The sequence below is a fragment of the Hirundo rustica genome, chromosome 5 (genome assembly GCF_015227805.2).
Source record: "Hirundo rustica isolate bHirRus1 chromosome 5, bHirRus1.pri.v3, whole genome shotgun sequence".
Classification (NCBI taxonomy): Eukaryota; Metazoa; Chordata; class Aves; order Passeriformes; family Hirundinidae; genus Hirundo; species Hirundo rustica.
In genome coordinates this window covers 2,022,565-2,039,896 of record NC_053454.1, presented here as the reverse complement: position 1 = coordinate 2,039,896, position 17,332 = coordinate 2,022,565, and the positions used below count along the sequence as shown (strand labels likewise).

Here is a 17,332-nt window from a genome sequence, read left to right as displayed (position 1 = left end):
CTCCCACCCTCCATGTCCTGCTTTAATTCCAGGGGAAAGTGTGGTGAGGATGTGGGGAGGCTCTGGCACAGCTTGCCCAAAACAGGACCAGAAATGGGATGAGTGGGATCCCAGATGAATGGGGATCCTAAATGAATGGGATCCCAAATAAACAAGGGCCCGATGTGAATGGGAACATGAAATTAATGGGATACTGAATGAATGGGAATGCCAAACAAATGGGATTCCAAATGAGTGGGATCACGAATGAACAGAACCACAAATGAATGGAAATCCCAAATGATTGTGGGTTCCAAGTGAATAGGATCCCAAATAAACAGAACTCAAAATGAATGGGGATCCCAAATGCACCGGATCCCAAAGGAAGGGGAACTCTTGTTTAGAGAAACAAGTTGAGGGAAGAGAAAGGAGCCATATCCACCTCTGTGAATGGTGTTTCTGTGCAAATATTCACCAAAACACAGCAAGTGGTCACTCTTTTCCTAGCAGTGCTTCGAGAAGAGCCGAGTCTTTCCCTTTCTGTTGGCATTGTGTCCTTGCTATGGAAGTGATGAGCTCCCAGTGAGGGAAGTGGTTGCAATGACGAGATCTTGGTGATTTCATCAGCCCCTGCGGGGTTTTCAGAGCATTTCTGCGCCATCATTTCCATTCTCTGGAGTTTCAGTGTGTGTTTAACTTCCTCCTGCTTTTGCACGGCGGTCGTGTCAGGATGAGCCCCTTATTTCTGTGGGATTCCACAGTGGGATGCTTGGACAGTGCCAGTCATGCAGCAGGTTACAAAGATCATAGAATTACGGAGTGCTTTGGGTTGGAAGGGACCTTAAAAACCATCCAGGTCCAACCCCTGCCATGGGCAGAGGACACGTCCCACTATCCCAGGCTGCTCCATGCCCCATCCAACCTGGCCTTGGACACTTCCAGGAATCCAGAGGCAGCCACACCTTCTCTGGGCACCCTGTGCCAGGGCCTCCCCACCCTCACAGGAAAGAATTTATTCCTTATAAATACTAGATTTTCTCCCCAAAACCAAACCTGTGTAGACAGGCAGGCGGCTGACCAGGCTGAGTGGGGTGTGTTAATCACCATGAGTGGAACGTGTCATCAAACCATCCAACTGCTGGTTGTGGGTTTTTCCCGACATTCCACCCTGGAGCACAGCCTGGGGGAGGCATTGCAGGACCAGTGCTGCTCTCACCAGCGACAGGAGGACTGAATCACTTCAAATTCATGCAGACAGATATTTTAACTGGTGATGAAACCCTCTGGAATGCTCACACCGGCGGGACCCTTGGAGAAAGCCCAGCCCTGCTTGCAGCAGCAGGGCTGGCCATGGACGGAGCCTACGGAAAGCTCTTATCTCCAGAGCTTGGTTTCCTTCTGGTTCAGGGTTTGTCTGACCTTTTGGTCACTGAGTAAGGTCGATTTTTGCCAGGTTTTCTTTTGGAAGGGGAGGAAAAACATGTAAGTAGGTGGTGCTGGTGGGAGGATACTCCTGGGTGGGGTGGGAGGATCTTGTACCGCTGATACCGTTTCCAGCGCGTGGATGACTTCAGTGTTGTCCTTCTGCCCGGAGTTTGGGATGGGTCTAGATGAAGCAGATTTAAATAAATAGAAGAAGCACAAACAACGTAAGATCTGTTAGAGGGGGAGGGAATAAAACCCGTTCTTGGCAGCGCCTCAGGTTGACTTGGCAGCGAGATCTCGCAGCTCTCTCCCGGGAGATCCTGGAGATGCAACTGGACACAGGACAAAAGCCTGAAGGACAGGAGTCGTGCGGCAGCTGCCGGCACATGGCACGGGGCAGAGCTGTGTCCAAGCCCTCTCTGGGCTCAGAGCAGAGGAGAGGTGTTGGCCCATCCTTGGACCACGTGCTGGTCTGGACTTGGCAGCTCTGGGCTCTGTCCTGGCCAGCACGATGACGTCTCACATCTCCGGGCCTCTGGATCCGTAGGTGTTTGGGAGGAGATAATGATACCCATTTCTCAGGAGCTTTCTGAGGTCTCCAGAGGAAAGAAATCACTGTAAAAATCTTGTATTAGAAAGGGCTGGGGGAAATGATTTTACTGATGTCATCGTCCTGTAATTTTGCTGGACATTTCCTGAGAAGCACGTACAGTACGGGCGTGCAGCCTGAGCTCGCTGATCTTCTTGGATTATTTGTGAGTGTTTGTTCTGCCCGCATGCAGCGGGGTTTGAATGGAGCTGAGTGCTCTGCCCCAGCCCAGTAACATTTCAGGTGTCAGTGAGCCAGGGGGAGCTGACCTCTCCGTCACTCCTGCCTCCACTTTTGGGGCATTTGAGATCGAGGCTCTTTGCTGTGGTCTTCACCTAAATTGCCTTTGAGTTTGCTCAGAGCACACTCATTTGCAGACCGCTATATGAACCATTTATTAATCTCCTTTAAGGTCAGATACTTGGTTTTATTGCTCAGCTTGTTCTTCTCATGCTCTTCCAGTGTTCACCCATTCCTTGCTTCTCCATGGACACTTTTGCTGCTCCACCAGCCTGGGATTTCTCCATGTTCTTTTCCCTTGGGGTTTTATGAACTCACCCATAAATCCTTCCCGTCCAGATCCCTGCAGGGACTGCAGCCACGCTTCCACTCCTCCCTCCCCTTGGATTATTTGGGGATGATATTGCATGAGGGTTTAAATGAGTGCTCTGTGCTTTCCTCCCCAGGTCAACATGGATTTGTGGCTCTTTCTCCTTTTGCTCGGAAGTGGCCTGATAAGTGTAGGTGCTAACAACATTACAACAGGTAAACTGTGCTCCTCATCTCTCTTTTATCCCATCATTAGGATCAAAGGAGTGGGTGGGAATGTGCTCAGTGTCTCATTCCTTCTGCCCTCCACGTAACTGTAACGTAAAATGTTGAAAAGAGGGCGACGAGCTTCAGGTGCTTATAAATGGTTTAGCTCTGAGTGATATTGATCCTCACCTCCAGGGGCTGTAATGCTTTTACCTCCCCGTTAATAGCACCTGTTCAGGTTATATTTTTATGGCATTTGCATCACCTGCTGTGCAGAGCATTTCCTGTCCCGCACTCAGGATTTGTTGGGTGTTTAGTCCTTATAGTTACACTCGTGACTCTTCAGCATCTAAACCCCTCAGCATCAGAGAAAAGAATCTCACAGAGGTTCCCCTGTGCTTTTCCCTTCTCAGAGCCACCCACAACAGCGTCCACCTCCCCCAGGAGCCCCACCAAAGCTCCTACAGCAGGTCCTGAGGATGGGACCTCGCCCAACACAAACAGATTCAACGCGAGCACTCCAGGGACTGTTTCCACCACAGCGCCAAAACCTCCCCCGACCACAGCCGCCAGGGTCTCCCCCAACGCCACCGCTGGCAGCCTCAACATCTCCTCCACCCTGGGGACAACCGTGCCTGTGCCTCCAGCCCCATCCCTGCTCCCCAGCGTGACGCCGACGCCTCCGCACACCGCTGTCCCCAGCACGGAGGCAGAGGTGACGGAGGGGAATTTCAGCTCGGTGGTGACAACACAGGAGACCTCTTCTGCTTCCCACAACGGTAGGCACCTCCTCCACCTCGTCTTCTCCACCCTGCCTCTGGGTTTGTTTCTTTGCTCTTCTTTCACTTTGCTGAGCGAAACAGAGCAAGAGGCCACTTTGGGGTTGATTCCATGGTGATACAGAACAAGAGAAGTCCCTGAATGGCCCAGATCAGAAGAGACTGCTCTGACTAAAGGTTTGGGCCAAGATCATCTAGTGAAAGATATCCACAGGTGCTCTAGATAATCTTTGCTTGCAACCCAGACTAGTCTGTGATTCTCTCCTTACATTATCAATTTCCCCCATTACTTGTGCAACTTCAGTCTTTGAAAGGTCCAGATGAGCGAGAGTTGTCTCATCCTGATCTCATTCCCCTCTTGGCACATCAGGAAAGTGACCCCATGAAACGTAGTTTGGCTGCTCAGTCCGAGTTAAGAACAAAAAATCGGGCAAAAAGAGGCTGAAGTGACCAGGAATCTTTGAGTTGTGGCTCTTCAGCCATGGTTTGCTCATTGTATTGTCTGAGACCAGTTTGGGCACTGCGTGTCTCCAGCTTGCAACAGGGAGATGGCAGTGCCTGCTAGACCTTGGGATTTAGTGGAAAAGCAGGATTGGTAACTTGGTCGTGGATTGGAAAACCCTGAAACAAGATAAAGGTGGAGTTAATGCAGGGAGGTGTCAAGCGTGTATTCCTTAAGAACCAACTTCCCAAGGGATGTTGGGTGTCCCTGCACCTCAGTGAGATGTGTGTGCCCTCTTCCTCCGGGAATCTTTGGAAGCCACAGCCTGTGAAGCTGCAGTGAAGTTGTCTTTGCTACCAGCATAGGAAGGGATGTGGCTGAGGGAAGTTCACAACCCAGCTTTTGTAGTGTTCTGCCACCCCTGAGCTTGTCCAGCTTCCGTCCCAGCACAAATCCTTTTTTGCAGAGTGGAGGAGTCTGGCGTAGCCTCGGACACACATTGGACAAATTTGGTATAAGTGTAGCCTACATACAGGAGAGATGGAGGCAAAAGCCTTAAGTGCTGCTAATATCTGGATTTTGTAACAGGATGTCTGCTCCTGGAGGGGCCGAATTTATCATTTTTGTGTCTCCAGCGCCTTTTTGCGATCTGGCTTACCGGTTTTGGTGAACTCCCCTGGTATGCCATGACACCTTGGCCATTGCGCCATCGAGGCCGAACGTGGCTTCTCACTCGATATCAGCCCAGAGAACAAATGATCCAACCTAATTCTTTCTTTATCTCAAGTGATTTCTCAAGGAGCAAAATCAGTTTCAGGGCTGCCCTTGCCGTTAGATTTAACAGGGAATGTTAAATGTTAGTCGTGGAAGAATTAAGTGGCGCTTGAGAAGGGGACTGGGGCAGGAGGTCACAGCTGGCACGGGCAGTTCCTCCTTGTCCAAACTCACCAGGATTGTCCTCAGCCCTGTGCTGCAGCTCTTCACACACAGCTCATGGCCACGGGGTGCCCGTGCCAGCAGCAGTGCCCCAGGAGAGCCAGGCTCTGCTCTCCCTGGCACAGCTTTGTTCCGGTGTCCTCTGGATCAGACATCCAACCCAGCAGGTAGAGACTTCCCTTGGATGCTCCTCGCCCCCATCCCTGAGCCCAGCTGCTCTTAATTGAACTCTTGGCTCGGCCAAGTCTCTTAAAATTATGCACCAGTGTTATCTCTTGAAGTTTAAGTGCTAATGAATGACACCGGTGACTTGCTGGTGATGGGTTTAAACAGTAAGTTGTGTTTATTGATGTTTAAGGCTTGGCTTCAGCTCCTTGTTCAGCTGATAAAAACTCAGGATTTGTTCCTTTTTTTTCCTTACTCAGAAATTCATTTTAACATCCTGGTTTTATAGCTGGTGTTTTAAAGGAAAGATTTACAGGCAGATGATGAGAGTTACTAAATTTGTTCCTGTCTTGGTCTTTGATCCTTCCTGACTTACTGAAGTGTCTTGTTCCTTTGTTGCTAAGAGACTTTTGTTTTCTTTTTCCTCAGGTAACTCTGACAGAAGAGGTAAGAATGTTACATTTCATTGCTCTTTACTCAGTAAAAACATTTCCAGAAGCGTTCTGCTATTAGAGAGCTCTCCCTAGGACTTCCAAATGTGCTTTTATGAAGCCTCTCAAGCTCTTTAGAAGAGCTGGTGACACGCTGATATCTTAATTTCTGTTGAGCTTTTCTTTTTAGAACGAAGCAATCCCATTCCAATTTGTACATGTCCTATTAGATATGATTTTTCCCGCTCTGAGAATGTCAGCACGTCCCTAGAGCTGGATGACCAAAGTCTAAGAAACCATTCAGGCAATTTGCTTTCGGGTTTGGTTTTTGATGGGTTTTTTTTTTTTGCTGCCGAATTGTCTTTATTTACCGCGACTTACGCGATTTGATCCAAACCCATCCTGCAGATGATGGGAATAATTATTGTTCTCCTCCGTTCTGTTGGCAAGCACTAACACAGATCCATTTCTTGTAAGACAGCAGCACTTTAGGGACATTTTTCCATCTCTCAGCTCTGAGAACCGGCACCTCCAGCAGAATATTTGCAATTACCCACGGCTTCAGCGCTCCAGGAGCGGGCAGAGCCGGGCTGGGCTCCCACCTGGAGGAATCAGCTGCCTCTGTGTGTTCTCACCCTGGCTCTGATGGGTGTTGCAGCTTTGCAAACTCTGGCTCACCCAGCCCACTGATGGTCCAGGGAACACACAGATGCTCTGCAGCAGGCGTTTGGCAGAGGGAATAAAAGGGATGCAGGACTGAGGGAACTCATTTGAAATTGTGGCTAAGCCTCTGCAGAAATGCTCGGTGTAGTTCCCTCAGACCTGGCCTGGCTTACGCCTCATTTTGTGTTCCCTCTGCCATCGTTCATCCCTGCTCCTGAGGGCAAAGAAAAAAGAAAAAAATGGGAGTACATCTGACTTCCTAACAAGATTTACATTAATAATGCATATTAATATAAATACAATTATGAAATTAGATTAAATAAGGAACTTTTCACAAGAGCGTAGAGTGGTGGGACAAAGGGGAATGGCTTCAAACTGGGAGTAGGTTTAGATTAGATACTGGGAATAAAATCTGGACTGTGAGGGGCGTGAGGCCCTGGCACAGGATGCCCAGAGATTTGTGGCAGCCTCATCCTTGGAAGTGTCCAAAGCCATCTTGGGGAGCAACCTGGGATGGTGGAAGGTGTCCTTACCTGTGGCAGGGAGTGGAATGGGATGATCTTTAAGATCCCTTCCAACCCAAAGCATCCTGCGACTGGTTCTGTGGGCAGATGTTGCCAGCTGTGAGCAGGGATGGGTGGCCCAGCTGTAGGGGACGTGCAGAGCACCTAGGGCCCCTCTGCCTGCAGCTGGCACAGGATCCCCAGCACCAGGGGCCAGGACAAGACTGAAGCCTCCTGATGCCTTCCAAGCTCTGGGCTGCGGCGGCTGCTCCTTGAGTCCTTGTTCCTTTTCCAAGCGGATTTTTCCCTTTTCCAGCATGAAGCCCTCAGGCTGGGGCTGGAGCAGCGCAGGAGCTGTGGGGGTGTTGGCAGAGCCCAGCAGGGTTGGCAGGGCAGGGAGGGAGCAGCTGGGGACCCTCCAGCTCCTTTCCTGCCTGGGCTTTGCTGGTTGGGAAAGCTCCCACTCCTCATCCCGCCAGATGTGTGGAAAGAAGGGCTGCAAAAAAAAACCCCCAAAACCTCCAAGCTCCCTGCCCACAAATCTGCACCCTGCTGCCAGAGCCAGCCCTGCCCACAAATCACCAGCCGCCGCTGCCCCACAGCTCCAGCCCGGCTCAGCGCTGGTTAGGCTGAGCTTAACTCCAGCCAAGGCAGGAAAAAATGGCCCAACGGTGGCTTAACACCACCATTTTTGGCAGTGCAGCTCCCCTTCCTCTCCTGCAGCCAGGGTGGAGACGGTGGCTGTGCTCAGGAGTCTCAGTGAGAGGCCAAGGCTGGCTGTGGTTGGGCCAAGACCAAGCTGTTCTTGCTTTTTGGGGAATGTCAAGGCTCGTCACCTAAGGAGGTGTGCAGGAGGCAGAATTCCCAAAAAATTCCTTTTGGGCTGTGGGAGGTGCTGCCACATCAGGGCAGTAGATGAGAAGGGCAAAGACGCGCAAAAATCAGGATAATTTCTTTTTTTTTTTTTATTTGCCGCACCGGGGGTCATTGCCTTGAAATCATAACATGTAAGTTTTAATAGAAATAACATTCCCAGACCTCACACCACAGAGGGACAAACACAGAAATAAAATCAGAGTGCCCTTGGGTAGCTCAGAGACGGACCAAATAAACCCCACCTAAGGAGATCAGGCTGAAACTGCTGAGGAACACGGAGCAGGGATCTGCAGGGAAATGGATGCACAGAAGGTGGGAAGAGGGCTCGTGCCCTGCAGCCTCCTGGGGCTGTGGTGGTCCCCTCAGATGGAGGCAGCTGATGAAAAATGGAAATAACCCCAAGCTGGCATGGCTGGCATCCACAATATTCTGAAAAAAATGCCCTTCAGGGCCGTTCTCCTCCCTGGTTGGAGCTGCTCGGCTTCCAACCCATCTGGGTGATTTGCCAGCACCAACCACTGATTCAATGACCTCCAGCACAAGATAGAAGTGGCTTATTTAAAAGAAAAAAAAAAAAAAAAAAAAAAGAAATCTGTTGTGGTCGTGGAGGATGGGAATGGTTCGGATTAATCTGATTTTGCAAGGGGGTTGTGAGGTAACCTGACCTTGAGGAGCTTCTGCAAGGGAGCCAAATGGGGTCACACTTGGTGGCCTGGTGGTTTCTGACCCCTCCTGCTCTCTACAGCTCTGTATTTCCAGGGAGGAAAGAGTAGGGGGTGGGACTAGATAGTCTTTGGAGGTCAATTCCAACCCAAATTAGTCTGTAATTACAGAATCACAGAATGGTTGGGTTGGAAAGGATCTTAAAACCCATCCAATGTCCTGTGGGCTGGGACACCTCCCACTATCCCAGGGCGCTCCAAGCCTCATCCAGCCTGGCCTTGGACACTTCCAGGGATCCAGGGACAGCCACAGCTGCTCTGGGCAGTCTGGTCCACACCAAATCTCACCCTGGAGGTGTTCAGATCCCAGGTGCAGCAGGAAGCTTTGCCCTCTTGTCCTGTTTGACAAAGAACTGGAAGCAAAATGCCGGTGGTGTTACAAATGTACCTGTGGGATCTTCCAGAGGCCACAGCTTTCACCCATTTTGATATAAAGTTCCTTATCATATTATACCAAACTCATGGTTCCTGTTAGGAACTTCTCTGGACCCTTGAGTCTCAGGGCAGCAAGTGTTGTAGATCATCAAGTGACAGGAAATTTCTGCTGGAGGCTGCGGGGCCACCACGTGCACGTTCAGGTGTGCAGAGGGAACCCCCAAAGCAGCCCAGTCCCACCTTTCTCCATCACTGTTTTCATCTGCCTGGTCACAATTCCACAGTGACCAACTCCTGGAGAAGATTGAGGTGGTTTCAGGCTTTAATCTGACCTGGGAGTGTCTGAGGCACGTGGTGCTCACTCATCCTTTTCTGTCTTCACTCTCAGGCTGAAAAAATGCAAGCTCACGTTATACTATTTATTATTTATTATGGTTTTTTTATTACTAATATTGTCAGAATTGTTCTTCAAGCAGAAATTGTAGAACTCTGCCCTGTTAAATGATGGCTCTGGATGTTTTCCAATGCCCATAACCACACCTTTCTCTTCCTCTTGCAGATGAGACTCCCATTATAGCTGTGATGGTGGCCCTGTCCTCCCTCCTAGTCATAGTATTTATTATTATTGTTCTGTACATGTTGAGGTAAGAGCTGCTTTTAGTGCTGGGTTCCCTTGTTTGACAGAAACAGTTCCTGAATGAACAGGAATGAGCCTTTTGTGCTGTCTCCCAAGCTAAAGGCTGACACAGCTGGTGCTTTGAAAAGAAACCTGTAAGGACAATGAGTGAAAACGATGTTTGGGGTTATTCCTTTCTCTGCAAAGCTGCTCCTCGTTTGGGGAATTCCTGTCCTGCCTCTCAAAATGTCACATTTAGCAGGGTAGGCTGAGCTGAAGCCCAGTTTAATGTGGGGAAAAGCAGGTGAGGTTTCCTTGTGAGGCTGAAAATGATGGATTGAGTAATCCAGGGAGGCTGAACACAGCCACAAAGTCCTTTCAGTGTGTTACTCCTTGATTATTCCCATCTTGATAGCAAGCAGGATCCAACATCCAAGCTCTGTTTTGGGTACCAGACCTCACATGGTCCCTGTGCACCTTTCACTGCGAGCGGCAGGACCTTGTGAGGAGTGTTAGGTGACGCTGTAAATGAAATTACAGCATAATAAAGCCTTCTTAGGTCCATTTTTTACAATCCAAGCATCTGCCCTGCTCAAAATGGAATGTCTTCATTCAGCTGCAGTAAAGATTTTCATTTACTCACCAGTTTGGTGATTAAGTAAGTCTTAAAGAAAAAAAAAAAAAAAAAATCCTTAGCAGTGGAAAACTTCCCTGTGTCTCCTGGCTCCAGGCCTGCCCTCCCAGCAGTGAACCTGAGAAGAGTTTTTTGCCTCAGGAGTTCAGCAGCAGCAGAGTTTGAGTCCTTCCCACCTGGCTTCCAGCCCTGAAAAAAAAAAGGGGTTGTGTTCACTGCCCAGTGATTCAGCAAAACTCCCAATTTCAGGCAAAGGGAGCACGAGCAGCTGCTGCAAGTTAAAAGCACACGGAGCAGGGACTCGCTGCAGGACAGATCCCCCTGGGCTTTATGCGCTCTGCTGGCTCAGCCCAGGGAGCAGGGACTCCTTGGGGTGTCCTGTAAAGAGCACCCTTAAAGCTTCTCCTGGTTCCCAGCTGGCTCGGGGCTCCTGCAGCTGTTCCAGATGTGCTCGGTGAAAACCTCTGCTCACAGGCAGCATTCTCCAGGTCCTGCCTCATCCTGGCCCCACCAGCTGATCCAGGAAGCCACGAGAAAGCGTGGCAGCTCTCATCTGGGAGGGGACCTGGCCTTCCTGGCGGATTTTTGCTGACTTTTGCACCCCAATCCTCTCTGGCAGGTTCAAGAAGTACAAGCAGGCAGGGAGCCACTCCAACTCCTTCCGTCTGTCCAACGGCCGGACGGACGACACAGGTGAGTCCACCTGGCGCCACACATCTCCCCCACCTTGTGTTTTTGGAGGCAGGTGTTTTGGTTTTTTGGTTTTTTTTTTTAAATTTCTGGTTTGTCGGTGTTTTTTTGTTGTTTCCTGATCTCCTTTGTTCCGTGTTTTCCGTGGTTTTGGCAGACTTTCGTGGAATGAAGGTTCATTTCCCAGCTTTCGTTCCGCTGACTAAATGTTTGCCCTCAAGTGGTTCATGTTAAAATCGCTTCCAAAATCACTGCTCATATTCCTCTTGAGTTTTCACGGTGTTTCTTTGGCTCAAATGAGAACCTTTTTTGAAAAAAAACCCCCACATCTTTGGGGAGTAATTAAACGTTCTTCTGCTCTTTTTAGATTAGGATGGTCTCTGATTAAAACTCAGATCTTCACGCTAACTGTGGACACCTGGATACCCAGGAGAAAAGAGGGAATACGCTTATTTTCATTATAAAAACATTTTTGTACTTCCTAAAAACGCACAGATGCAATTTTAAAGCCTTGCGTGGTGTCTAAATTCTTCTGCCCCCGAGCTGTGAGGCAGAGCTGACGCTGAGGGTCTGAACTTGGGCATCTCCATCCATGTGTAGGCGCTGATTAAGATCTGAGGAGACCTCCTAAACTCAGTCCAGATGCTTTTTGAGCACTCCTTCCACATAAACCAAACAGCCTCTGAGAAGCACTGACTGGAATTCAGCACCTTTTTGATTTTATGTTTGGCTGCTGAGACCTTCCCTGCCCGTCTTACATCACCATTAACAGAGGTGTGAACTTCCTAAACGCTCAGCTGTGTTGGTGTAACCCTCACACGGCTTTTCTGGGCTTTTGCTGAGCACCACAAGCAGCAGCTGGCCTTTGCTGAGCCCTCCTGGGAATTGTGTCACGGTGGCGGTGCCAGACTTTGCGTGTGAGAGAGGGAGAAGTTGGGATTCAAAGCGTGGTGGTCTCCAACCCCAGTGTTCACTTGGTTCTCAGGGCCCTGTGCTGCCTCTGTGAGAGTGTAGGTCCCAGAGTGTTGATCAGAGTGAGATCACTGATGTTTTGGGGTTGAAAAAGCCCTTTGAGGTCACCCAGTCCAACCGTTCCCCCAGCGCTGCCAAGGCCACCACTGACCCCCGTGCCCAAGTGCCACATCCACACGGATTTTAACTCCCTCCAGGGATGGGGACTCCAACACTGCCCTGGGCAGCTGTGCCAGGGCTGGACAACCCTTTCCATGGAGAAATTTTCCAAAATATCCACCTTGACCTTCCCCTGGCGCAGGCTGAGGCCGTTCCCTCTCCTCCTGTCCCTGTTCCCTGCGAGCAGAGCCCAAATCCCCCCGGCTGTCCCCTCCTGTCAGGGAGCTGTGCAGAGCCACAAGGTCCCTCCTGATCCCCCTTTTCTCCAGGCTGAGCCCCCTCAACTCCCTCAGCCCCTCCTGATGCTCCAGACCCTTCCCCAGCTCCGTTCCCTTCCCTGGACTCTCTCCAGCCCTTCCAGGTCTTGGGAGGGGCTCAAAATCCACCCCCAACCCTGGAGGTGCCCCAGCACAGGGGACTGGCACTGCCCTGTCCCTTCTGCCACCCCCAGCTCTGCCAGCTGTCACCGTGCTCAGAGCAGCCCGCTCTGGTGGGAGCTGCTGGGACAAGACGATCCTTTAACGTCCCCATCCACCCCAGACCCCTCTGCGCACACGCGGGGGCAGACCCCGAAAGCGGCTGGGCGCGGGCAGGGGGGCGCACGGCCGCCGTGACCCCTGGTGTCATTGCAGAGCCGCAGAGCATGCCCCTGCTCGCCCGCTCCCCCAGCACCAACCGCAAGTACCCGCCGCTGCCCGTGGACAAGCTGGAGGAGGAGATCAATCGCCGCATGGCCGACGACAACAAGCTCTTCAGGGAGGAGTTCAACGTGAGTTCCCTCTGCTGCTGCTGCCCTCGGGGTCAGGCTCCGCTTCTGGGGGGGTTTCTGGAAGGGCTGAGCGGCGGTGGGGGTGATTCTGGCCCTGAATTTTGGGTGAGGGCGGAGAAGCAGCTCGCGCTGGCTGCGGAAAATTTGTTTCCAACAAGGAGCTCTTCGAGGGTTGAGTTTTCCTGGGTTTCGGGAGTGATTCTGGATGTCTTGGGGTGTTCCAGAGCTCTCCTGCTCGCTGGTTGCTTCCCGGGCTCTGCCTCCCACCTCCCTCCCAGTCCTCGTGGCTTTAAATCCAGAAAGAGCCAAAAAAAGAGTTCTGAGAGAGAAAAGGAAAGAGCCCATCTTATTTCAGTGAGCTCTTCACTCTGAGACACGATGATGGCAAAGGGTGGGACAAAGGCTGGCCTTCAGCTGTGAGCAGTTCAGGTATTGTGCTTGTCCCACAAGCCCCGAGCTTTGCTTCAGGGGTGCCTCCAGCCTCTTCTTGACATTGCTGAGCTTTGCAGCTTGGGACAATAAATCCGTTTTGCCTTGTCAATAGAAAAATGGACTAGAATAGAATTGAACAGAACAGGATAGATTCATTAAGGCTGGAAAAGCCCTCTTAGATTACTGAATCCAACAATTAACTCAGCCAAGACCACCACTAAGTGCCACATCTACACTTTTTTTTTCTTTTTTTTAACACTTTCAAGGACCATGACTCTAACACTGCCCTGAGCAGCCTGTGCTGGGGCTTGACAACTCTTCCTGTGAAGATATTTTCCTAAATATCCAATCTAAACCTCCCCTGGCCCAGCCTGAGGCCGTTCCCTCTCCTCCTGTCCCTGTTCCCTGCGAGCAGAGCCCAAATCCCCCCGGCTGTCCCCTCCTGTCAGGGAGTTGTGCAGAGCCACAAGGTCCCTCCTGAGCCTCCTTTTCTCCAAGCTGAACCCCCTCAGCTCCCTCAGCAGCTCCTCATCATACCTGTGCTCCCAGCCCAGGTCCAAGCCGTGCTATGGCACCATGAGAACGAGGAGAAGATAAAAAGCCGCTCGGCCTTGTCCAGCTGCTACAAAACTCGATCCCTTTCCTGGCCGTGCTGCCCTGAAACCAAAGAGCTGCAATGAATGCCCGGGGAGGGGGGGATTTTTAGGGTTATAAATACCTGATCGCTCTGGACACTTCCTGCCATCCTGTCAGCTGGAGGAGGGGATGGTGGATACCTCCAGAACATTCTTTGGTGCTCCGAGAGGATGTGGAGAAACGGCGCTGAGGAAGCGCCGCCAGTGCTCGGCCGGGAAACGCAGGGACAGCGTCCCCCTGTGTCACCCCAGTACCCCCCAGCAAAGGTCCCCCGGTGCTGCTCCTGCCATCACCGGGTGGCCTGGGCCAGTGGGGGCTTAATCAGGTCGCAATTAGCAGCGCTGTTAATGAGGGAATCTCACAGGAGCCTCCGAGAGCAGGAATCGGGGATGAGCTCGTCGGTGCTGCCGGGTGGGTTCGGAGCTGGAGGCTTTGCTGCCACCTCGTGTCCGCGGATCGGGAGATTCCAGACATCTTTCCGGAGGGATTGGCTCTCTCTGGGCCAGCCCAGCTGTTTAAATGGTCACTTGGAGCTCGGCTGGGGAGCAGAGTTGCTGCTGGGGTGGAGGTGAGGGGTGCTGGGGACGTGTCCCAGAGGGGCAGGATGCTCGGATGGGACATCGTTCCTGCTGCGCCACGAAAATCACGGAAAACCCTTTTATTTCTGCCGTTTCAGGCTCTCCCAGCCTGTCCCATACAGGCCACGTGTGAAGCTGCTTCCAAGGAGGAGAACAAGGAGAAGAACAGATACGTGAACATTTTGCCCTGTAAGCGTCAGAGCTGCTTGGATGAAGGGGGAAACACTCAGGGGCTCCTGGCAGGACTCCCCATTCCTGGTTTTGGGATGGGAATGGGCACAGTTGAGGGCGTTTCACCTCCTAGGTGGGTGGCTGTGTCTGATTTAGCTTTAGATACCTCTGAGGAGAAGCTCCATGGAGCCCTCAGCGGCCAGGAGGCCGTGGAGAGTGAAACAGATGGGAAATGCCAGAAGGGACAGCTCTTGCCCGGTGGCATTGGGCAGTGGGCTGGCCTGGGGTGTCCTCAAATACGCGCTCTGCAGAAGGAAAAGTACCTTGGACAGGATCTAGGAGCTCTCTGGCTTGAAGCACGAGGAATTTGGGGGCATAGAGGTGTTTTTGCAGCAGAGCCAGGAGCGTGGGCTCCGCTCCAACACCTGGATTCTCCCTGTGCCAGGTACCAGCAGAGTGGAGGGGGTTGTCCTTAATGCAGAGCTTTGATTTCCCTCCAGATGATCATTCCAGGGTTCACCTGACTCCCGTGGAAGGGGTCCCTGACTCCGACTACATCAACGCCTCCTTCATTAATGTGAGTTCTGGGGTGGGAAATCCCTTGGCCGGGAGCAAAGCCGAGCTGGCTGCTTTGGGAGGGGCTGGGGAACCGCTCCTGCTGGAGCTGGGCACTCCTGATCAACAAACAGCTGACGAATCACGGAATCTTTGAGGTTGGAAAAGCCCTCGAAGACCCCCAAATCCCAAAGCATTCCCCCAGCACCTCCAGGCCACCGCTGAACCGTGTCCCCAAGTGCCGCATCCACACGGTTTTAAATCCTTGAAGGGCGTGGCCAGTGGATCATCAGCGCTTCCCAGCTTGCAGGGCTGGACGTGGGAAGGGGCTGAAGAAGAAATCAAGGAATCCAGCTAAGATGGAAGCAACCTCGCCCTGCACAAAGGGGATGGCTCCTTTGTGGTTGTCACCACGTGGCCCCAATCAGCTGGGAGGGTCACGTGAGAGATGCAGGCGCATGAAGCAAAGCAGGACTCAGAAGAGCTTTTTTTCCCTTTCCTCCCCAGTAAATTAAATACACAAAATCACTCCCCCTGAGTTCTACAGCTCCTCTTGTGAGGGTCAGTGCTGGTTTTCACGTGATGCTCTGGATGCAGGGCCTGACCCCGGTGGCTGTCAGGTACCGCTTCATCAGGGCCTTGTGCCAACCAGTGGGGTCATTCCTGCGCTGTGTGACCGTGGGGAGTGTTCCTGTGGGAAATCAGCCCTTTGCACAAGGATTTTCAATTATTTCAGCCCGTCTTTGGTGCTGATTCTCCCCTCAGAGGCTGCAGCCCCTTCTCTGCACAAGGGGGAATGAGCAGCAGAGCAGATGTTTGTTCCTGAAGTAGATTTCATGACTCCTGTGTTAGAGAAATATTAATTTCTCTTCCTTTTCCTTCTTTCCTTGCAGGGGTACCAAGAGAAAAACAAGTTCATTGCTGCACAAGGTAAAATCTTGACCATTCCTGTTGGGAATTGCTCTTTTGGGGGCAGCTGGGCTGGGTCCCTCTGCTCAGTGGAGCTGTGCCCCTCTACCCCCAGCACAGCATCTTGCAGAGCTGCCCTGGTCAAAAGGAGGCCTGGCTGCTCCACAGAGTGTTCCCAAAATGATTTTCCCAGTCAAAGAGCAGTGCTGGATGTCTTGGTGGACAGAAGGAAAATCCTGCCTGTGCAATACTCATTGCTGGAGGGTGTTGTGACCTCTGGAAATACTGCCAGGGATTAAACTCTCCAAATCACAGAACCATGGAATGGTTTGGGCTGCAAAGGACCTCAAAGCCCATCTCATTCCACCATCCTGCCATGGACAGGGACACCTCCCACTATCCCAGGTTGCTCCAAGCTCCCTTGAGCACACTCCCAGGGATGGCATAGAGAGAAACGTCCTTATGACCTTCAGAAGTCCAAACACATCCCTAAAACCAAAATTCCCTCTCACAGGGTGGGGATCATGTCAGCAGCAGGATGTTACCTGCCCATGGGAGCGTTTTGTATTTCCTCTCTTGACCTGCCCTTGGGTCAGGGCATTCCTGGCCGCTCTCCCTGGCTCTGGCTGGAGAAGGAGGCTGGATCAGCTCCGTCAGCGCTTCCAGGCTCAGGTTAAGCTTTGGCCCTGCTGTTCTCTTGGCTCACCCTGAGCCTCAGGCTTGGCAAGGGAGCGTAGGCTGAGTTAGCTCCGTGCCTGGCAGGCAGCAGGGAACTATTCCTGTGCCCCTCTGAAATGGGATCCCATGGTTAAAACCCAAAATCCGAGGGCAGGACTTGGGCAGACTCTGGGGCAGCCACGATTTCCCTGGGTGACCTTGGGCAAATCCATGCTCTGTTTGTCTGGTTTCCCCTTTCTTGAGCTAAATGTGGAATTCCTGACCATAAAAGAAATCCAGAAATCCCAGCTATTGTGTGATAGGATTATTCCTTGGATCAGGCATGCCCAGACACCGCAGCACCTCCTGTGACCTCCTGGCAAAAAAAACGTGTTGGATCGTTGGAGACGTGTGGGTTCACACGCTGGGGTTTGGCCCCAAACTGTCAGAGGTCGATCCCAAAGAGGGCTTTTTGTTTTACCTTCCCCCTCAGGACCAAAAGAAGAAACAGTGAACGATTTCTGGAGGATGATTTGGGAGCAGAACACAGCGACAATTGTCATGGTGACCAACCTGAAGGAGAGGAAAGAGGTCGGTTGGGATTTGAGCCAAACTGAGCCAAACCTGGCACATCCTGTGCTTATGGGCGTGTCCTGGAGCCATCCCCAGCCTCCTGAGGGTGTCCAGAGCTCACCTGCACCTGTTTTCTCCCCCCACAGTGTAAATGTGCTCAGTACTGGCCGGATCAGGGCTGCTGGACCTACGGGAACATCCGAGTGTCCGTGGAGGACGTGACGGTGCTGGTGGATTACACCGTGCGCAAGTTCTGCATCCAGCAGGTGCCAGGGGTCCCCTCTCCATCCCTTCCTGTCCCGTCCCATCCCTCCCCTCTCCACACTGGCCATCCCAAAGG

At 51.9% G+C, this 17,332-nt stretch overlaps 1 protein-coding gene across 2 annotated transcripts in view; it reads left to right on the top strand.

The window, feature by feature from the left end:
- The window catches only part of PTPRA (protein tyrosine phosphatase receptor type A), a 115,468-nt gene that overhangs the window by 89,616 nt on the left and 8,520 nt on the right, over positions 1–17,332 (top strand). For both annotated transcript variants that reach the window (XM_040064687.2, XM_040064688.2), the window contains 11 exons: positions 2,680–2,758; positions 3,163–3,528; positions 5,501–5,518; positions 9,201–9,285; positions 10,511–10,584; positions 12,345–12,481; positions 14,226–14,316; positions 14,799–14,875; positions 15,747–15,783; positions 16,913–17,010; positions 17,139–17,258. In XM_040064687.2, the coding sequence (XP_039920621.1) occupies positions 2,680–2,758; positions 3,163–3,528; positions 5,501–5,518; positions 9,201–9,285; positions 10,511–10,584; positions 12,345–12,481; positions 14,226–14,316; positions 14,799–14,875; positions 15,747–15,783; positions 16,913–17,010; positions 17,139–17,258 (1,182 nt within the window). The remainder of the gene's footprint in view (positions 1–2,679; positions 2,759–3,162; positions 3,529–5,500; positions 5,519–9,200; positions 9,286–10,510; positions 10,585–12,344; positions 12,482–14,225; positions 14,317–14,798; positions 14,876–15,746; positions 15,784–16,912; positions 17,011–17,138; positions 17,259–17,332) is intronic.